The sequence below is a fragment of the Electrophorus electricus genome, chromosome 8, assembly GCF_013358815.1.
Source record: "Electrophorus electricus isolate fEleEle1 chromosome 8, fEleEle1.pri, whole genome shotgun sequence".
Classification (NCBI taxonomy): Eukaryota; Metazoa; Chordata; class Actinopteri; order Gymnotiformes; family Gymnotidae; genus Electrophorus; species Electrophorus electricus.
In genome coordinates, this window is record NC_049542.1 from 19,675,580 (window position 1) to 19,697,660 (window position 22,081).

The following is a 22,081-nucleotide window of genomic DNA, read 5'->3' on the forward strand; positions in this document are numbered from 1 at the left end:
ATTTGTATTCCGTTGTGGAACCACTAAGCACCGTGTTTGTAAAGTGTACTTTTCTGCTATGGAAGAAACTGATGAAAAAGCTCCATCTGTAATTGACCGATATTACACGCGATGGTATAAAACAGGTAACCATGACGGAAATATCACTGGCTTATGAAGAAATGTAATTATTACTTTAATATTATTTAACAGCGTATCTATTTTATTCTTATTTTTGACGCTGTAGCTATCTAGCGTAGGTTAGCTAGCTAGCTTATGTTAATTTACTTACTTACACAGTCCTAGCCTTATCAAGTTTTTGCTGGTTAAAGATTTTCCTGAACAGAAACTAACTGAATTGAACTAGAGATCATTTTGATCAGAAGATTACGTCTCTCTACACTTTAAATCCTACATTTCTACAGTATAAGGTGACTAAGGATCTTTTATTGATTAAAGATCTGTAGTCATGACTTTGTGTTAACACGTTTATGTCATGCTCAGATATGAAAGGAAAATCGTGTGAAGATCATTGCGTTCTACAACATTCAAACAGGTAAATAAATATATTCTTTACATTTCGAGTTCCTCTGTGATTTATATTTTGGGGGGGGGGTCATCTCATAAACTACTTCATTTTAGAATCTGTGTCATCACTCTTGCGGAGACTCACCCTGTTCTAAGGAAAGGGAGTAAAATCAAGAGTATCAACTACCGAATCAGTGATGGGTGCAGTCGACTGAACAATAAAGTGTCTGGGAAGTCAAAGAGAGTGAGTATGTTTGCCTTTGCTATAGCTCCCACTATGGTTATGATCAGAGTAAAGAGAATTTCATTGTAATTTGTTTAATGAATTGTGCAGGGTGGTCAGTTCCTCACAGAGTTTGCGCCACTGTGCAGAATAACGTGCACAGACAATGTGGAGTACACAATTTTTAGGTGAGTCATACATCCTCTTACCTCAGTCTTTTTTTTTTGTCAGTGAGCTGGCTGTCACAGCATAAACATCCCCAAATCTTACCTTACTTGATGTTGTACTGATTGGGTGGGATTGAATTTCTAGTTTATTGCCTTTGTTCATTTTTTCATTTGTTCATCTACTACATTTTTCAAAGCTGCATAAGAGGACGCCTGTTAGAGGTGAACGAGGACATCATCATGAGCCCTGATCTGCTACTGGAGAAGGTAGCGTTCAGTGTTACTCCATACCAACTATAAAGCATTGTGCAGTACATGACCCTCTTTCAAGCCCTTCATTAAAACTGTCTACCTGAAGTTAGAAGTCCATGCAATTCTAAAATAGTTTGGCACATAATAGATCTTTTTCTGATTCAGTACCATAGGTACTCTTTTTTTCTTTTTTTTTGACTGTTGCATCTTTTTGTTTCCTCCTCTGACCAGCCCTCCACAGAAGGCTATATAGCAGTCATCTTACCCAAACTTGAGGAGAGCAAGAGGGTCACCAACAGCCTTCTAACCCGAGAACAATATGAAGAGGTCGTCTCTAAACGGACTACTCAACAGCCACAGCCTTGCTAAAATCAATGTTATAGAGGTATATGAGCAATAGTTTCAGTGCTTCCACTACCAAGCAGTCTACTTGGTCAAGTATGACATGAACAACTGCATGGCACTAGGGTCATTGTTACTACTGTATATTTGTAATGTATTTTGTTTTGCCACATTTCTGAAATATAGTACTTAGAACTTTGTAAATTTGAGACATTTACATTTTTTCCTCTTGAACAAAATCCATGTTAATTTCTCTTCATGGTACTGATTGATTTAATGCCACATATTAACAGTAAAAGTAGCTCTTTAGACTTACCTTGTCCGAACTGTCTAAATGCTTTGTATATGCTCCCATTCTCACAAAAGATTTATTTTTGCAAATACATAAATAAATCACACAAGTATGAGTTGTTTAAGAAAAATAATGTATATTTTGATTTTTCTTGGTTTAACAATCATTCAACTGTCAAAAGGGTCAATGGTCCAAAACTAATCCACTCAGTCTCATAGCTTTTCAGTCATCTCTGAAGCTTATGGTCTGACTACAGAGCACTTTCTCCAAATGTTCAGTAATGGTAATTCACACTTTCAGGCTACAGTTAAGAGTGTGTTCACTTACATAACATCTAAACAAATACCCTTTGGACTCTAGTATATTCTAGATGGCTAAATAATTTTCGGTATGAGGCATTGCAATGCATGAGAAGAAACGAAGGATTGTGCAGTATGAATCCCTCGATCTAAAGTATACACCCGTCAAGCCTACTGACATTCATACTCACTCCTCCTTCAGACCATTTGGAATTGGTGTACCAGAGTTTGATCACCATTATGTTTCAAGTAACAACACAAATCACAGTGAGCAATATGACAGTCCACACAACAAGACTGTCAAAAACTGAAAAATAGAAAAAGCTAAACCTTTTTTAGTACTGTGATAGTCACTATTGTACCAAAGTAATATTTGTCAGGATTGCTTTTTAGAAAGTGACTAACTGGAGATGCTCTTTTAAAAATAGTTATGTGAGGCACATTAAGAATGGAAAGTCTGATAACTCTGGCTCTGTAGCCTTCACCTGGCAGCCAGTGCAGAGATGACTTAAAGAATGAACATATTTGGCATCAACATGTAAATGAGGCAGATACATTAAACATAGTGTGTGTCCTACATTGAATTGACTGAGGTGACTTGTCTGCATTTCAAAATAAGTTATTCTGGGTAATGTGATAATATACTGATCAAAAATTATACTCTTCATCTTGACAGTTGCTTCTTCATCAACCATGACACGTGTTAGTTTGGAATTGACTAGAAAACATGCACTGGTTTATGTGTTTTGTGTCTTTATGTGTTCGTGGTATGCATGTGTGAGAGAGAGATAGAGCGTGTGTGTGAGTAAGTAGTGTGGCTGACATACTAACAGCTATTGAACGTCACTAAATATGAGTCAGAGCAGAGCACAAAGAGGCACAGAGTGGATGAATGCACTACAGTGCATCTATCATCTGTGCATATGCCTGCCTGCCTGCCTTCCTGTGTGTGTGTGTGTGTGTGTGTGTGTGTGTGTGTGTGTGTGTGTGTGTGTGTGTAGAATAATTCATAGAGGAGGGCTATGGAGGCTCTGGGCTACTTGCTCTCTAGGAAAGTCAGACTGGCCATGTGTTCTTCCAGGGATTTGACCCCAAAGCCATTTGATCCCTTGCCATTCAGCGCTTCCTCCTTAAGTGGAGGACTCAACTGCATGTCCTGCCAGTGCGGGGGTGAGCCCACACTGCTGCACTCCGATTTACACTGAGAGGAGACAGGAGATGGAGGGGAAGAGTTCGATCAGGCATGCTCACTCAGATCCTCACTGTCAGTGTTGCATCCTCACTTCAATCATAAATGATAAAATGACTGAAATATATAAAACACCTTCTACCTATTTAACATTACAAATGTTCATTTTAGTAAGCTTAAAAATTGAAGTATATATACAGAAATTATGTTTTATATATATTTATGTGTGTTTTATTCCTTTATATGATGGAAATTAAATAATTTTTAAGGAGTGTACAGCAGGCAATATAAAGTACAATTTATAAATGCTATCATGAGGTAAAAATTTTCAGTACTAAAAATGACAGTATTCAAATGTGAATGAGTGTTCTTCAGAAGAGGGTTCAGCAGCTGTGCTGTTCCTTACCTTCCTGATGAGCTTGTGCCACAGTGGCAGAAGGGAGGCCACCACTGTCATAATGCCTTTGGTGTTCTGTATACAGGAGTCCACCTGAGCGAGACCAGGAGAAAAACAGGCAGACTAAGACCAAACATCTTAAAATCCCATTTAATAAGTACACCATGGCTGCTTGGTGAGGATCAGGACAAGTAATTTCCTCCCTGAGATAACAGATGATCAGTGAAGCAGGCTGGCTCACATATGTTTTTTCTGCAGTTCTCCGTAAAATAATATGCCTGGAAACCTTGAGAAGGCCACAAGAGACACAAGCAGATCCTGACTGAGTTGTTTTGTCTTGAGCCACTGTTTCAACTCCATGGCATGAGCAACAGACGCACACGCACACAAACTATCTTTAAAGCCATTAAAACCAGCCTTTGGCTGTGACCTTTGCTTGATCAAAATAAAGTGATGGTTCTTGACAGGGTGCCATTTCGTCAGGTTAAATGGTGTTGAAAGAAACGTCAATGTCTTTAATGGAGAAGTACATAAGGCCAAAAGGGCTTCATAGTTCAGCCGGGCTCATTTTTTCAGCCCATCTAGCAACTAGCATGTGTGGCTTAATTTCTTGTGTATCTTTGATGTTGGCATGCCCTGGAGACATATCACCTTCTGGAAGGTAGCACTCTTCCCATGGACCGGAGTTTTGGCACAGCCTTGCAACTGCTGACAGGAGACTGCCAGCTTCTCTGTCTCTGACATCATGAGCATTTTTTCCTCATCCAGCAGCTACAAAATATAAACATCAATGAGTTTAAAAACTGCCATCAGCACACATCCATGCCCTTCTCATTTATACACTGGACAAAATGAAATAGTTTGAAGCCTTACTGATGGGGGGAATTTGGGTGGGGCTATAAATAAGATTTTTACATTTCTGTTTAATTTAGTGATCTTTTTCATCTTGATTATAAATATTAATTGACTGTCATTAAGTAATTTGTACAGTTGGTTCCCTTAATGAGCTCCAAAACCTTCCAGTTAACATTTATGATATGCCCCTTTCAAAACCTCCTTCAAAAGGGTAAGGTATTAAAGAAGAAAGAAAAAGTACACTGATAATTGATACTAATAACCTCAAGGTTGAACACCTTCAGCAGGGTAACATACAACAGATGCCCTTGTTCTTCAACTACAGCTCTGTGCAGGTTGGAATATGCAGAGGAGAGCAGGCATGCCATCATGTATAATGAGCAAATTAAAGTGTGGGGCATAAGAGTTCATGATGGGCGGGCGTTGGTGAAAGATGTGGAGAGTACAGGACAGCAGAGTCTCACCTGGGCAGAGAAGGACTGGAGGAGGGCGCATAGTTGGAGACCCTGCTCTGATAGAAGCTGGGAATGGAAAAGTTAGAGATTCCATTTACACATAGCAGGACCATAATCACAATTGTCACTGCTGACATACTGTCAATGTTCAAATGTACAATTATGCAATTAACAAAAACGAAGCGACAGGGCAACTGTGTTGGATTATGGATTATGGTTTTGGGTGATGACCAAAAGAGAAGGCTGTTATTAAAATTCCTTTTTTGGAGGTCAGCAAAGAAACTTTCGCAGCCTTGTCTTGTCTGGGAAACACCACAGGGATCCCTAAGCCACAGCAATCCCTTCAGTATCAGGAATTAATAACTAAATCCAGAGAGTAACAGAGTAAGTCTTATTAGGAAAGTAAGATTGTGTATCAGAGACTCTTGGTGCTTTTAGCAGAGCTGCTGTTATGTGGCTAAGGAGATGGGCTCCCCCCATCACAAAAGGAACTGGGGCAGCAAAGGTCATGAGGGCCTGGCTGAGGGCCAACAGCTCAGGCTGCTTGGCAGACAAGCTACCAGTTAGGTACTCTCCACCATGAGCCGCCAGGGCCATAGGACTAGACTCTACGGCTAACCAGACGAGCCGGCCACTGCTTTTAATAACATATTGATCTTGCTTTCAGTGGGACTTCATTGCTCTTAATGACGATGGTTGCTTCGCATTCAGAAGAATGTAGAAGGAGGGGGAGGTGAGACAGACGACTTAACAGCATACCTCAGCCTGGTGGAACAGGTCCAGGGTGGTCTTCAACAGGCCCTCCCCCCTTAATCACAGACCAAAAAGGCAGAGTTAATGGAACATTGCAATATCCATATCATTGAGCAGTTTGACAAGAGAAAGCCATTAGCAGACTTCACCCCTCAACAGAATCCAATGTTTTTTTCCATAAACTTCAAATTAGGCCTAAAAAGCTTTAGTGCAGCAGTGACTTGGCTAATCCCAAGGCCATGTGGTTCAGCTCAGTACCTGGTGAAGAAGGCCACGGAGTAGGCCCCCCTGGCCATGCTCCCACACAGGCGTGCCACCTCATGCTCCTGCTCCTCCCAGCGCTCCAGTTCAGAGTCCACGTCCGAAGTGAGCAGCCGCAGTTCCAACCCCAGCTTAGCAATGGTGCTCAGCTCCTGCACACAAACAGCCCCAGCATTTTATCACATGCATGCTCTTAGCAGCAAACCTTAAAATGAGAAGCACTGCGTTTATTTCTTGCATACCTCTGCATCAAGCTTTGTGGCTTTCACATTCTTCAGATTAGCTGAGTGCTTCTGAGAGAGAATGGGAATTCAAAGTTGGATTATAGGGTGCAACCACACAAGAATTAACTAAAGCTATTCTGGTGTCTTATCATACTCACTCCAGGTCTAGGTAATGATAGATATGCTCTTTTATCACCTAAAAAGAGATGCAGAAACAAATTTTGTGAACTTATTCATTGTGAGATGAATAACAGCAAAATAAACAAACTATATGCTTGTACTTAATACCAGCACAATCAAACATAACTAACTGAATGAGCTGAAGCTTTTATGCAAATTGCAGGAACCTTTTGGCTTTGCCTAACATACAATACAAGTGTCCTTTCTGAGAGCAGCTCCCCAGGTATAGGCCTTCTCACACTGCTGGTCCTGATGCGCTCTCTCAGGCTCCGTGACAAATACCATTGTCACAGCAAATTATATTTCAGGTGCAGACAAATTCACCTCTCATGCATTTCGTGCTCCAGGGAGTTGGCAGCACTCACAAATGTCCACATGCAGCTTTGTCCAAACACCAATTTTCACAGAGACTCTCCCTCTTCTGCAGAACAACTGCTATCTTTAAACTAAGAGAAGCGTGGTTGTGTGCCACTCCACTTCTTTTAGCAAAATAGTGAATTCTTCAGACTGGACTTTTCAAATGTCCAAGGGCCACAGTGCTAAAATGGATGAACCCGATCTCATCAAGGAAAAAAAAAACATTTAAATGACCCCTGGTTCATAAAGATCCTGCCTACAGGCTGGTAAAAAAAACATTTCTATGCACATGTTATACACTAGCAGTGGGCTTGCAGCTTACCATGGGGAGACTTTTCAACATGGTGGGAAAAGGAAGGCAAGGGTCTGGAAGTGAGTGTGAACTAGAAGAGCAGCACGTCTGGTGTCCTAGAGCTGACCTGAAGAGGTGGTCAGAGATGGGGAAGACGGGCAGGGAAGGGAGGAGACGGCCTACCTCTGCGGCCATCAAACACGTCGTTGATCTCTTTCAGCAGCACGGCCATGTCTGCCAGCTGCGACTCCCAGGCCTCACAAAACACGTCCAGGTTCTCTTTGGCGATCTTACTGTTGGGGTGCAGCGCAAAGGTCTGTGCTGCTGAGATGATCTGGGGGGTGGGGGGTTGTGGGATCATCAGCAAAGAAACAGGAATGGAGACAAGATGTGATGTGTATGCAGTGACGTGCACAGTTCCACTCATCAACTTTAGTATTTTAAGAGTTTTTTACATTTTGGAATGACATGCAAGATGTGAGTTTAATATATTAATTGTAATCACCATAATGGTGCATCTCAAAATCTTTCTAACAGTATTATACAATTCTGCATCCCATATTCATAGACTATAAACAAAATGCATCTCAAAAAACTTTATAAAAGTACAATTCAGCAATCTATGTTCATAAACTATAAGACATTCATAAGGACATAAGTATAACCTAACAGACACAGACTGTCTGTAATAATGCACTGGACAGAGGCAGTAATTACCTGGAGCATTCTGAATTATCGATGAAGCTTATTAGCATGTCTATCTAAAGCTCCTGGCCCCTGCTGTGCTCTTATTGGCTGGCTGACCTTTGAGCTAAGCCATTACAGGCTGATGATGTGAGGCAGCTGTAGCAGGCCATGGAAATGACTTCCCAATATATAGTCCCACATCTTATGGACCAGTTGACCCCCAGTCATAACCTCACCTCCCCATTTTGCCGAGTGGCATGTCACAGCTCAAACAGAAAGACTCTTGATTCCTAAGATCAATTTTACAATGCACATATGTAATCCTATACAATCAAGAACAGAGGAAACATTTTTCTCCTGCTATTTGCTCTCCAGTATTTGGCAAAATACTAAACACTTTTTCACTCTTTAAATGAAACCTTGAGTGTTAGCTAAGAGCAGACCCTGCTGCTTGCTGACCCTCTCCATCCATCCTTCTCCACCTCTCTCCACACTTCTCCACCTCTCGTTACCTGGGGGCCAATCACATGAAAGGTCTCCTCCGCGTGAATACAGGTGATCTCCAGTGGCTCTGTCCCCGAGATGTGGCACAGCAGTCGACACGTCTGTAAGCACAGACATTAAAGGTATTAGTGTTACGGATGGAGATGTTACAGCACTACAGACAGAGACTTTACTGACAGCAGCCTGTGCTGCTCACCTCCACCAGCTGCTCCCTCTGCTCGGTGAGTGTGCGTGCAAGGTCTGCCACCACCTCCAAGTTCCCATCCCCACCTGCAGTCTTCAGGGCCTGCAGGACAGCATGATCGGAGTGCAACTTCAGGAACTCACTGGCCCTTCCCACTGCTACACTGTGGAGCTGGACAAAAAGAGGCAGAGTCAGAGAAAAAACCCACAAATATACAGGATGGGACAATGCAGGAAGTATGAAAAAGAGGGAAACTGGAGGGGAAGAGTTGGAAGAACAGGAAGCAGACAGGTCAAGAAAGTGGTGCATAGGGTGGACAGAGACTCCGGAAAAGTGTGTGTGCATGATCTGACCCAGTGGCCATGTGGGTCTCACCTCCCTCCTCAGCTCACTGACACTTTGACTGGTCTTTAGAATGGCCACCTCCATTTCCTCTGACACTTCTCTGGCTTTGAGTGACTGCTGCTGAGAAAAAGGAGAGAGGGGAGAGAAAAGGAGAGAGAAATGGGGAGAGAAGAAGAAGGAGGGGGAGAGAGGAGAGAGAAAGAGAGAGATATAAGGAGATATAAAATCACAGTAGTCAGAATACTGCTTCAAACATGACCTTTGACTCAATGCGTCTCCTCCTTGCCAAATAACACAACATTTGAAGCTCACACAAAGTGAGGATTGTATCAGTGTGCCGACGCCAGCAGTACATGCTTAAAACCAACAGTCTCAGACGTCAGAGGCTGAACGGACAGGTGGGAGGGATCAGTTTCTGAGAGGATTACGGCAGAGTGTCAGCTCCAGCACAGGCAGCTGGCAGCCCACAGGAGCCTCACGACTGCTGTCGGCTCCTAACCCAACACCTCCCAGACACCGCAGAGTGGCGGAAACAGTTCTTCTCACCTCCGTGAGCACACCCTCACAGTGCTCCCACCACTCAAAACTCTGCCACGCAGAACACAAAAAGGAGGTGAGGATAAACGTGAAAAGGAGGGGGAGGGGTGGGCACACATGCCCTGTCTGAATGGAGAATTAAGAGGCTCACACTGAGAACACATCTGATAAACTGTGATAAGTAACAATATCAAGATGTTCAGCTGCTATGCCGCAGTAACTCAGTGTGCTACAACCCAGCATTGATAAAAGAACTGCTACATTAGTACCAGACACTGAAGACACACTGCATGTGTTATGTGAGTGTATGAGTAATAAATGTATCCCAGAAAACATGATTTACTGTGCGCATATTAATGTCTGATATGACAAGTGTGCATAAAGTTAACTGGCAAACATCAGTGTCAGGATAGGTTCCAGTGTGAATCACTGCCATGGAGACAGACAGCTGATGTGCTGTTACTCATCACCAATAGCCTCACTGGTTTCCTGAAACTTTTCCATCCAGATAAAAAGCCTTGACTGCCTATATGAATGCATTTCCTGCAGAAATTTCAATGCTCTCCAGTTCCATCAAACAGACAGTAATAAGTCACTTCCTGTACATAAAAAGACCTTAACCATTACTTCAGATTCCAAAGAGGCCTCAGCAATAGGCAAGCTGTCCTTCCTTTACTGAGTGTAGCTGATGCCACTGGTGTCAGCAGGGACTTCTCTGAAAGGCAAGCAGCTTTACAATATGAGAGAGACCTGAATAGGAGGCCTGGCACAGTAGTCAAGAATGAATGGACACCTATAGATAAGACCTGATCCTCTACAGACACATACCAAAAGAGGACTGAATAGTCCACTGTGCATGGTGTATAGAACAGCATGGGGGTGGGGGATTAGGGACACCTAGTGTGTGGCGTAGGGAATGAAAAACATTATAAAATGTTTTTCACTTCCTAAAAAAACTATTTACAGACAGAACAAGGTGCTTTTATGTGGAGCACATGTATCCTTCCATATCCAGGCTTTAGAAATAATTGAATAAACCTGGTTTATTGTTCCATCTCATTCCCTATGGGAAACCAGTACACAAGGCCAATACATCAAAAAGATCTGAGCAAACTGTGTTTCTAAGTTGGAAAATGATCATCCAGAATCTTTAATTCAGAATTATAACAAGAAATCTGGATGGGCCAGATTTAATTAACTAACAAGCTTTTTAGCAAAAAAAAAGTAAGATACAGAATTGGAGGTATGATACCTGACTCAGTTTTACCTTGCAAACTGCTTTAGCATGCTTGCATGTGTGTGTATGTGTAAGCTTGCATGTGCTGATGTGTTTGGGTGCATGTGTGCATTAGTGTTCCATACATCCTGTCTCCAGGTAGCACGGAGCTGCTGGGTCTCTTGCCGTGTGATGCGGCACAGTTGCAAGATGCTCTCCCGCCGCTCATGGCTGGTGTAGGCAGAATCTGTGAAGTCTTCAGTCTGCTCCACTAGGGCCTCCAACTGCACTGCTATAGCCTCACATGACACACAGTACAGAGAGTCCCTCAGACCCTCCACCCTAGCCTGAAACACACACACACACACACACACACACACACACACACACACACACAAACAAACAAACAAACAAACAAACAAACAAACCACTTGGGATGACTCATTGTGAATCAAGAATCAAAAATTGAGAATATAATGTCCAAAAAAACTAATTTACTAAATTGGATTTTACAGAGGAGGCGTAATAATAAACCAGATGCACAATGAAAGGCTCTATGTTTATTCTAAGCCCATTCTGCCAAGGAGTCAGACACTTCAGAGTTCTCCAGTGAGCAATCTGTGTCCACTGAGCTATTGATGCACTCCTGAACCTTGAAGTCTTGAATCCCAGCATAGATGCTGATGGGTAGCACTTTTGCCTCGCCACTGGTTCTTGCGTCTGTGACGATCTCGATGACCTGTTCCAGGGCCAGACGCATGCGCTGAAACACAGCATCCTTGTTGATCCGTGCAGACTCACAGTCTGGGTGCCTCAGACATGTCTGGAGAAGGTAGACATCACCAAAGTGTAAACAGAGGGGCACAATTCCAAACTACTTAAAATACATTTATCTTACATGATACAATTAAGAATACTTGTGAAAATACATGAGAAGAAGTCTGTTAATACAAAGCAACAATTGGTTTATTTTATACTTTTACACAGTTAAATAAGATTATACTATATGCTAAAATGTGCATGAAACCATACAAATAAAACAAAAAACTGCAAAGAAAGCACCAAACATTGTGCAGTGTAATCGGTTTCACAGTGCATATGACAAGAACTTGAGAGCACAGTGGGGGATATCTGCTGCACTTTGACCCCTCTGCGGCTGGCCTGAAGGTAGTCCAGCACCTGCTGGTGCTGGTCAAAGTGCTGACCTTGGATGCTGTGAGGAGCATCATGGTGCACTTCTCCAGCACAGCTCGGGCAGCAGCCATCCGCGCCCTCTTCTTCTCATCCTTCAGGTCCTGGGAAATGGAGAGAAAGAGAGAGAAAAAGAAACAGAAAAAAGAAAGGGAAAGAGAGAAAAAGAGTGAGAACGAGTGAGAAAGTAAGAGAGGCATTATAGGCCACAGAAGTGCTTTCTGAAAATGTAATGAAACACTGGCTATTCCAGCATATACAAACCATCCTTATGGTAATAAAGCTATTCTTTCTAGTTGCTATGAGGGGCACTTCCAAGACTCTCCTTCAAGCAATAAGATTGGTCCAAATTTGGTTCCAGCATGAAAAACTGTCTCTGAACTCTCTTCCCCTGACCACAAAACCAGCACAGTCAATAACAAAACACCCATCAAGCCACCGCAGTAGCCTGTGGGGCAGAGTGCTCTGAGGTTTTGAAGTGGACAGAGAGGCCTGAGAGGGAGAGACTGCTCTAGCATGCTACCTGCCTGCAGGCAACAAACTGGGTGAGATATGATTCAACAGAAGCTTTCTGACAGGCCAAGGCACATAGTGAGACTCATACAAGGGGGTCAGGGAGCTTTTGTGTGTGTGTGTGTGTGTGTGTGTGTGTGTGTGTGTGTGTGTGTGTGTGTGTGTGTGTGTGCACGCGTATGCGTGTGTGCGCATGTGTGCGTGCATGCGTATGCACATACGCTCACTGAGTTCTTCACTCCCAGGCTGAAAGGCATGTCTCACAAAAGCAGATGTGATTATGTGTTATTATATTCCCCTTCATAAGGCTGAATAGATGGAGGCTACAGATTGGCAGCGTAGCTCTGCTGTGAGACAGAGAGAGAGACGTGATGTGTGTGTGAAACACTGACTAGCAGTGATCAGAAGCTTCCGGTCTGAAATAAGACTCTCCTATCAGTCCTGCAAGACTCCCTGCTTCTCATCACCACTTCAGTGATGGAGCTGATATACAGAAATGAGATATTAAAAGGCCTGCTGGAAACTGTTGAACACTGTCCGCTGAGTTCCACACAGACCCATCTGCAGGTCACAATATTTTTGCAATAATCGGAATAGCACACCTGCTGTTCTAGAGTGAACTAATTCAGATGAGTTTGGATGATCACATTAAGAGCCAGAACCTGTGAGAGAGACAGTGCTAGTGGGCGTGTGAGCGATTGAAAGAAAGAGAGAGGAGATGAGATAGTGTAAGAGAGCGCATATGTGTGTGTGTGTGTGTGAAAGTGTGATTGAGAGAGAGCGCGTGCGAGCCAGCGAGCAAGAGTGTGTGAGTGAGTGTGAGAGTGAGAGACAGGCACTCACATTCTGCCTGTCTCCTGTAAGGTGGGCGAACTCCACCATCTCGTTACCAAACTGGCTGAAGATCTGCACAAATTCCTGAAAGGTGCTGACTCGTTCCAACTGTTCCAATGTCACTAGCACCTGCAAACATGTATGCACACACACAAAAAGCTCAAAATGTCTCTGCATAATGAAATGTCATTCATCCTGGCATGTAAAGTCTGACTAAATGAAAATACATGTGAAACCTTGGTTTGGCAAAAAATAGCATTCACATGATTCTCTGGAACAATATGAAGGCCTTAGCGAGACAGCAGAAGTTTATGCTGGTGTAATTAGCTGCAGTGTAACTGGATAGGGACAATATGGTGGAAGTAACTTTTGAAGCCAATTTTTCAAGTCCAGTGAGCAGAAGCAACCCTACCCAACCCTACCCTGCATAAACCTACAGGTTATGCTGCCACCAATATGGCATCAGTTTTAAAGGTGCTCCCCATATTTGCTCTTCAGCTGTAGGTCAATAGTTGGAGCATTGAATGAGGCCCCTTGCAGAGAAGTCATTGCAGTCATTTCATTCCACATGTGGGCACACGTTTGAGGCTGTGCCACCCTGTTGTACCACATCTGCAGTAAAAGATTTCAACTGTCAGTTCAAATGTCCATAAAAAAACCGAAATGAAAATGAAGGAAATGTTTCGACATTTGAGAAAAAGCCTGAGAGGGAGATACAATGAGAGGAATCTACAGGGAAGGCCAGGACTGCAGGAAGCAGATAAAGTGGCTGCTATTTGAGGTTTCCAGCTAGCAGTGGGCGTTATCAGGGCTGGACAGGGACAAATTCAATTGGATTGCTCTCTAATGGAGAGCAGCTCTGCTGCCTGCCTGTCCAAACAGCACTAACTGGACGTGATTAGCCGCAGCTCGGCGTGTGTGCGCACATGCAGATGCACATGCTCTTTTAGACAGTAAAAACAGGTCTTGCTGAACTGCCAGGGTAGTCATACTGCTTCTCTTCAATTATCTCCAAAGGAGGAGGACTGACAGTCCATGCCCATGCAACGATAAGATCTGAAAGTGAAAAAAGGTGTCTGTATGCTTGCTAGTGTGGGTGTAATCTGGGTGTATGCTTAGCTTTGTACACTGCTGAGTTGCAGGGCCTTGTATAATGACTGTTTTGGAGAAGTGGTGTATGTTTTTCAGTGTGTCTGTGTGTGTGAGTGTGTCAGGATGTTCCATGAGCATGTTCCTCACTCGGGTGCGGGAGCTGGTGATCTGCTTGATGACGATGCGGTCGGCCAGCACCAGCACTTTGGTGACAGAGGAGAGCAGCATGCGGGCAGCCTTCACCATAGCCGTCTTGTCATTGAACACAGTGCAGCGGCTGATGCCTTCAGTCTGCTCCACAGCACACACATCCGTCAGCTGCGCTATGGCTGTGCCTGCGTGTCACACGCACACACGAGCATGCACATACACACAAGCATGCACACGCGTACACACACACAGACACACACACACACACACACACACACACACACGTGCACACACAAATGAACATGAACTAGGCCACTGACATGAACTTGTTTTTCCAAGGACTACCCTAGAGAAGCTATGTGTATGTACACAGTATATTGTATTTACTATGATGACTGTAAAATGGAGGGTTTGAATTCACAAGCAAATTTTAAAAATAAATATATAAAAACCCAACTTTTCAACCCTCTCATTAGCACTTCTCTCACTTTTGTCTGATTACACACCTCCCTCTTTTTCCCCGTTCTTTTAAGTTGCCCTTCAGTGAGAGATCTCTACTCATTGCCTATCGGTAATGTGCCTTTCTCTGCCTTTCTCTTACAGTGGCTGATAACTAATACCATTTGGGTGTTGTTCTATGCTTTAATTCATGCGTTTTCCTCACTGTTGTGTTTAAGCAGCAAGCAGCTGTCTGTGGGCCCACTGGAAAGCCTAGGGCATCACAGCCCTGCTGTACTGCATGGGCTCAGCTAGCTGCCTTATTCTAGGCTGGATGCCACAAGCTGGCATGTGGAGTGGCATGTGGAGTGTGGCCATGGTCAGGCTGATCCTCTGCAGTAAAAGAGCATTGGCATCCTCCAAAAAAAGAAGAACTCCTCTTAAATTGATAAGATTTAGGAAACAATTACAAGCACAGAGGCTAAAGGACATAGAGAAAAAAGAGGAATCTGCTTAGAGTCATTTCAGAGTGAAAGAGGGTAATATTTGTGCAGAAATACACCACAGTTCAGGAGCTGGACTGACTTGCTCTCATAAAGTGCTCATGCTGATTCTCTGATTGCATCTGGCAACTTGTTCACTGCCAGGTCTCCCTGTGACTGTAAGGTTCAACTTGTCCCAGTGCAACCCTGCACAAGCCACTGTGGCAGAGCACGACTCCTGCCAGCTGGTTGCTCTCACGGCCCTGCTCATCCACCCAGCAACCGAGTTATGCCCGATCATCATGTCATAGTGATGCCATAATGCTACACACGGCAATATTTTACATCTGTGCCCTTAGTGAATTTTAATGAGAGACCTTTAACCTTAAATGAAATTTAATTTACATAAACTGAAAAACTAATTGGTGGTCATACTACTAATTGTTAGATACATTAGCCCTAAAGCACTAGTGCAAAAACAAAAAAAATAACTACCATATCTTGGCTGGTCGACTACATCTGAGGTAGGTGTTAAATCTGTGTAAATTTGATATTTCTACTTGAATCAACCCTTTCATACTGAATCACATTCCTGGTACAGGTAATGGGGTCTTGGGCAGTCATCCGCCTGGCTGGCGCCCTGGCTGACCTACTCTGGAGCTGGCTTGATTTTGGGGGCAGGAAGCAACATGCTCAGAGAGGTCACAACCGCGAGAGGGCTTCCATGTGAGGACTTCCCGATTCAGCCCTACTGCAGCACACATTCATCATCAGAACCCACAAAGTCCCAGCTCCCTTCCACCTGCCCCAAACCACCTTTTCACCTCTTTGTGATACCTTGTTCCTTTAAAACATTAAAAAATGAGGTGATGTATTTGAGGTGAAGTGTTTTTAAACACAACGCAGCCTACAGTGTGCACTTACGGCCCAGTAAGGGAAGGTCCGCTGTTGTACTGGTCTTGCATCTTTGATTGGAGACCCTCATCACAGGGCCTTCAACCAATAAAACCTCTAATTTTTCATTATCTCCCTGGAGCAAACCCATAGAGAGGACCGGATTTGCTCCTCTCATCTGAACAGCCCAGAGAGGCAGCAGCAGGATTAGATACATGTCAGGGAGTGTGTGGGCTAACCCTAAAGCCTCTCTAATGCCTGTGGACTGGCAGCTCTCACTCACTTGGAAGTATAGCAGTGGAAATGATCGACCGGCATTGCTGTACTTACCACACACTATCATCTCAGGGGATCGTGATTATTATCTGCTGAGACCAGTTAGGCAGGAGAAACCAGACTTTATGAAGGAGCTTTACTTTTAATGAGAAAACATTGTTCAGAATGTTCCTTTCCACATGTAATGGCTGCCTTCACGAATGCACAAAAATAATTTAATTAAATAACTCATCTTTTTACCAGAAGATGACTAAATAATCCTTTGTGTAATTATGTAATGTAATTACAGATGTAAATTAACACTGTTGAATGTAAATGAGTGACTTTTTTTTTTACACAAGAATAGTGTTATTAAATAAGTTATTTTACAATGATTAAATTTTGCATCACGCATGTAAACCCTTCAGAAAGGCAAAAAGTTTAGTGTAGATTATTTGGGGGGTATTTTTAGTTCTACTCCACAGGGTGTGAGAGAAGGTTACAAAGTGCTCACCTCACACAACTAGTGGAGAGCCACTGTGCCACTCTCGTGGTCCTGAGCACACACAATTACACCAAACAAGCACCTGAAGACCGGTGAATATTCATACCAATTCTCATAATAGCCTCTTATGTGCATCTGAGAGAGCACTGATGCGATCATACACTTTCTCCTCATATCACTCCACTTTATGCAAATAGCATAAATGAAAGAGCATCTTTAAACTCAACCAGACTCTGAATGGTTGTTAGATAATAGCTAGGAGTGTTGTGGACATGGACAGACCTGCTCGCCTGGCCTCGAAACAGGCATGCCCCATCTCTTCCCTTAGCTCCTCATTCTCCAGCGCAATGGCCTCTCCCACAGCAACAAAGCGCCCCACGGCAACGCCGACTGCCTGTCCGACCTTCTGGATAGCCCGCAGCGTCTTTTCTGACTTCTTTAGCTTGTCTTTGTGATTTATCAGGGTGGTTATCTGGAATAAGAGAGACAAATAGCGAAATAAAGTTGTGATGTGTTGGCCAAGCATTGTCTATGGTTCTCTCATTTACAGAATCAGAGGGTGAGAGAGGGGACAACAGAGAGGGAAGAAAAGATATGAGGTGATATGAGGTGTCTTCATTTACAGTGGATCAGAACGATGCTGTCTACCAGCGTCACACACACTTTCACAGTAAAGGTTTTACCTCTGTACACAGATTAAACTATCAATTATGCATTACGCATGCATTTTCAATTTCCGCTTTGAAGATTGGGGCTTCCTCACCTTTACCTCGCTGTTGAGGGCAGGCACACTCACTGCACTAAAGGACACTGCAACTAAATAGAGGTGGGGGGTATGCATGATGTTTATTAGCAGTCCATTACAACGCAGCTGTTTTCAGTACCCATCACCAGGGCCATAGTTTGTCAATGGTTGAGTTTGTGGATAACAAATTTGCAGCGCAAATGATATGACACGTATTTATGTTTAAGGAATATAAATATTTGTTTCTAATATGTGGATCAAAAAAGTCTTTTGAGCCAGTCAGTCAGAGAAGCTGGGTTTAATTTCTCCTTTTCAGCAGTGTCTCGCACCTGAAAAGGTAATTCTCCACACTTCTGGGATTCAAGTTCATTCACTTCAGTGATATGTGATCCACCTGCATGAGAACAAACTCATACTGCTGTCTTCTTCACACCATACCGTCATGCAGTATTCCCCTCTGCTCCTTTATTCTCCTCACAGTAAACCCTTATTCTGCAGGGCAATTGGGCTGTGTAGTCTGGGTGCCGCAGGAGGAGCGCAGGAGGTGCGTTACGGCTACAAACAGGCCACTACTTGTAGTGGGGACGTGCCTCCTCTGAAGAGCGGTGTAATCAGACACTCGGGTGAGTGACAAAGCCGTCTGGGTGGGTGTCGATGGCCCCAAGCCAGGATTAGATGCCTACTAAAATGCCCAGATTCTGAACCTGCAGCCATTGATGTGTCAGACGCAGGAAAACAAGAACCTCCCTCGAAGCGGGAAATCAGAGCTGAAGGGTGTAAATGGTGAGGTGTGGACAATGGAAGATGGAGCGAGTTAGTGCTGAGCACACTTCCCCTGCTATGAGGAGCAGTGGAGTGAATGTTTATTTATTTACATTATTTAATATAGGGCTGGGCATTATAGACAAAAATGGCACAGAGATTATATGACATATTGTGATTACGATTGCTTTGAAATAAATTAAAACACAAATGGTGAACCCTTTGTTGGATTATGTTAATGCTATAATTCATTACAGAATGCTTGTCTGGAATATTTGAAGTCATCAAGATGCTGACATCAGAGAATTAAAAAAAAAACAAATGCCAGATGACTCATCTGGATATTGCCACCTTTTCTGATATCCTTATTTCTAAGGCTAGTATTGCAATAATGAATAACAATATATTATTAATATTGTGTTGCACTGCTGTAATCTACAAATCATGCTGTACATGAGGGGAAAAGGAAGGTCATAGCTTCCAGCATGTTGCTGGGCCATATCTTATGGTGCATGTACTGATGTGTGCAAACCCAGCAATCCCATGATACAGGTCACATTCAGGGGGTAATGTGCATGACTCTCAGCTGTCTTTCGAAGCTGGCAAGTGCTCCTAAACACACGAGTGCAAGCGTGACCCAGCGAGTTCTGTTCTGACCTTACAGCTCCTGAGTAACATGAGAAAGGTCTTCGCCTCTATTAGCCCCCGTGCACAGCCTGTTCATACAAGCGCACATGTTTACATGTGGAAATGGAAGTGTGTGGATGTGTGAGACTGTATGTGTTGTGAACTTGTATGCCTGTACGTGTCACAGGAAGGGCCCGATGGCTTAAGGCACATAACTTCCTGATGGGGGGGTCAGCACATGGCTAGGAGGGGCTCTGTAAACAAGAGCAAGGCTGACTAAGAAAACAATATTGATTCAGGTCTGTGGCAGAGCACTAACATCTATCTTCAAACACCACTCACCCTGCCTCAGTGCTATTTAAAAACTACAAATCTATAAATTAGTCAAGAACAGGCCCATGCATAGTGTAGAGAAGCTTGTCAAAAACTGCTACCAATGTCTGACGTATGCGTCAATAACTTGAGTGTTGATGGCTCAGAATACTGTTTCTTACTGTTGTCTCCATTACGTTCTAATCTTGACCATGGTTTAGCATTTAGAAAAAACATCTAGCATGTAAAAGACACTTATTGTAAGAGGAGCAACAAAATAAGCACTAAAATGGGAAGGCACCAGTATGAAGGAATTTGCTTCATATTATGTACATGTCAGTCCAATTGTGAACTGACTCCAGAAATGTCCACATTAAAAACAGTAGATCCTCTAAGTTTCACTGTGAATAGTGCCAAAGTGTCTTTTCTGAAATCAACACAATGATTTCAGCACTGACTACAATGTCACAAAAGTGGAGCTGCTATCTTCAGTTATCCCCAAACCAGCACCACTCCTAACCACACGCACACACACTCATGTGCACGCACACACATTTTAGCAAGGCAGTCTGAGAGAAACACAGGGTCTTATGATTTACACCGAAGTCTGATCCACATCAACACTGCGCTCATCATCAAACTTAACATTAGATTGAAAGAAGTCAAAGGGAGTCCACGCTTTAGAGAGAACTCTGCCTCTGACTGCAAATCAGTACAACAAAAGCTGGAAGTGACTGCCAGCACCTCCCATGGTTCCTGACGAATTGGTTTTGAAAAGAAACCCAACAACAGATCCTCCGGCTGAGCCGATATCACTCTTCCTCTTGAAAATATCAGTTTCTCTGTTTGTCTGCAAAACTGATAGTGTAGAAAGAATTTCAATTAGGCTCAAGGGTATAAGTCATTTTGCAGAGGAGCAAATCTTAAGAGTGCATCATAAAATGGTTTATCAAAGCAGAATAGATTACATTATATTAATACTGTGAGAAAATACTTCAATTCTTCCATGATGTGTAATTGCTTTTCCAAGACTGTTATAGACTGATCTTCATATCTTATCTATGACATAAATACAAATTACTCTAGTAACGCATAAAGACACAGAGTATAATTTGATTATAACTCACTCATGAATATGAGGAAAAAAATAACAGGAAAAAGAAATACATTACAATCTTTGCCTCAATTGAAGGGCACATTGTTAAATGTTAAACTGTTTGTGGAGTTCTGAATGAAGCCATAATTTTGCCCCTGCTGAATGGGTTAAGATTCACTAAAATATAAGGAACAGTGTCAAAATAGCACACACAACAAAAAAACTCAATTATGGGAGGAGATACAAATAAAACAATTACAAAAATTAATTATGGGAGGAGTTGCGAATAGTGTTGGTTAACGCAATGATGTTACCAATATCTCAGAAAATGATTTCGCAATGCGGTTGTCAAAGTCCCTGGAATGCAGACCAATGACATGTTTCATGCTCATTAGGACCAATTTATAAAAGCCTGTACACCACATCCAGTGGTGCCACACTGTCTAATTAAAACCACATAATAAGTAGATCGGGTGTTAGCTCATTATTGCATTTTCTTATTTATTCATGTAAAAAACAATTTTATAAACCCCTTATGGTGTGATCGTGACAAAACATATTCTGTTTTTTCAACATATTCTGTGCTATCAGAGCAGCCAAGATTTAAAGGGACACTTGTTATTTCAAGCCCCATTCCCCATTCAGATCACTTCATAGCAGAGGTGAACAGAGCCTACCAAATCTATGGATTCTCTTATGATGACATGCTAGGTTACATTTCAAAGCCTTTGAAGGCTAGACAATGTCATAACAGTCTCTCCCAGCAGCTACACAAACAAATAAAGAGTGTATGACATGCACAAATAACATGTATAACAGAGTATAACAAAGTCTTTGTTAGACCTGACATTACAGCAACGTTTCTCAATGAGCCCTGGTCTCCGTGTTGTACTGTCTTTAAAGAACAAAACTCACTACTCTTGACCCTCTTTCTCAGCAATCTCACAGAAACATATAATGATGCCCTCACTGGAGTCCTCGCTGGTGCATTGCCCAAGCTCATCTTTCACAGGGTGGCTGCTGCTAAGGTTCAATGTACTGCATTCTCACTCTGGTTGGTCACACAGTGGAAAGAATTATTAGACTTCAGCAGGACACGTCTGGTGTATTCACAAGCGGGGCGGAAGAGGGTGTGGGCACAGCTGTGCACTCAACAACACAAAAGCACATTTTAAAATGAGGAATTCTGCATTTAATAGCACTACCCAATGAATAATTTTTAACACTACAGTAATGAGCTTCTGGGTTTTTGATAATTTATTATATGTAATATGCAAAGCACTTTGAAATGCTGATGTGTATACAATGTGCTACACAACTTTTAAATAAAGGCACAATCACATATTTCACAAGAGTAACTGACAGCCACTGTATCGAAGTTTTTAAACCATATGAGGTAAGGTTGGGTTCTGCTCTTCTCATGTTCACAATTCTAAACATAAACCCTAACAATCAATGACATGCAGAAACACATGAAAGATTCAAATCCTTTGTTTTTATCTGCAACACTTGTAAACAGCAAAATCAAAAATACAGTATTTTGTCTCACGATGAGTTGGAACAGTTGTATTTTAAAATGTGTCATTTTTTAGAATCAATAATAATATAAAGTAAATAATGGAAACAAACTGTTTTAGAAGGCCAAATAAGACGTCAAAAGAAATGTA

The 22,081-nt window shown here is 42.6% G+C and overlaps 2 protein-coding genes across 4 annotated transcripts in view; one reads left to right on the forward strand and one right to left on the reverse strand.

The window, feature by feature from the left end:
* Positions 1-26: 26 nt before the first annotated feature.
* On the forward strand, positions 27-1,916 carry abitram (actin binding transcription modulator). Of its 2 annotated transcripts, none has more exons than XM_027000933.2 (6): positions 27-125; positions 484-535; positions 622-751; positions 842-918; positions 1,095-1,164; positions 1,381-1,916. In XM_027000933.2, the coding sequence occupies exons 1-6, from the start codon at positions 59-61 to the stop codon at positions 1,516-1,518; spliced, it is 534 nt and encodes a 177-aa protein (XP_026856734.1). In that variant the 5' UTR covers positions 27-58; the 3' UTR covers positions 1,519-1,916. The 2 variants fall into 2 exon arrangements, with proteins under 2 accessions (XP_026856734.1, XP_026856735.1); XM_027000934.2 differs by having other exon boundaries at positions 71-163.
* ctnnal1 (catenin (cadherin-associated protein), alpha-like 1) overlaps positions 1,900-22,081 on the reverse strand; it is a 33,059-nt gene continuing 12,877 nt past the window's right edge. Inside the window, exons 2-19 of one of the 2 annotated variants that reach the window (XM_027000932.2) lie at positions 17,155-17,344; positions 14,296-14,483; positions 13,066-13,185; positions 11,724-11,813; positions 11,171-11,341; positions 10,665-10,865; positions 8,796-8,882; positions 8,433-8,591; positions 8,245-8,337; positions 7,229-7,379; positions 6,375-6,412; positions 6,235-6,285; positions 5,990-6,144; positions 5,738-5,786; positions 4,988-5,044; positions 4,320-4,439; positions 3,678-3,761; positions 1,900-3,283 (exon numbers count right to left, since the gene is read on the reverse strand). In XM_027000932.2, the coding sequence (XP_026856733.2) occupies positions 3,119-3,283; positions 3,678-3,761; positions 4,320-4,439; positions 4,988-5,044; positions 5,738-5,786; positions 5,990-6,144; positions 6,235-6,285; positions 6,375-6,412; positions 7,229-7,379; positions 8,245-8,337; positions 8,433-8,591; positions 8,796-8,882; positions 10,665-10,865; positions 11,171-11,341; positions 11,724-11,813; positions 13,066-13,185; positions 14,296-14,483; positions 17,155-17,344 (2,169 nt within the window). In that variant the 3' untranslated portion in view covers positions 1,900-3,118. Of the gene's footprint in view, positions 3,284-3,677; positions 3,762-4,319; positions 4,440-4,987; positions 5,045-5,737; positions 5,787-5,989; positions 6,145-6,234; positions 6,286-6,374; positions 6,413-7,228; positions 7,380-8,244; positions 8,338-8,432; positions 8,592-8,795; positions 8,886-10,664; positions 10,866-11,170; positions 11,342-11,723; positions 11,814-13,065; positions 13,186-14,295; positions 14,484-17,154; positions 17,345-22,081 lie in introns of both variants that reach the window. The other variant, XM_027000931.2, reaches the window with a different exon arrangement.

Bases quoted from the DNA above. Each gene is read 5' to 3' on its own strand.
- abitram (XM_027000933.2), top strand. From the start codon at position 59: ATGGAAGAAACTGATGAAAAAGCTCCATCTGTAATTGACCGATATTAC. The intron at 536-621 runs GTAAATAAATAT...ACTTCATTTTAG, and splicing joins GTTCTACAACATTCAAACAG to AATCTGTGTCATCACTCTTG. The intron at 919-1,094 runs GTGAGTCATACA...CATTTTTCAAAG, and splicing joins GTGGAGTACACAATTTTTAG to CTGCATAAGAGGACGCCTGT.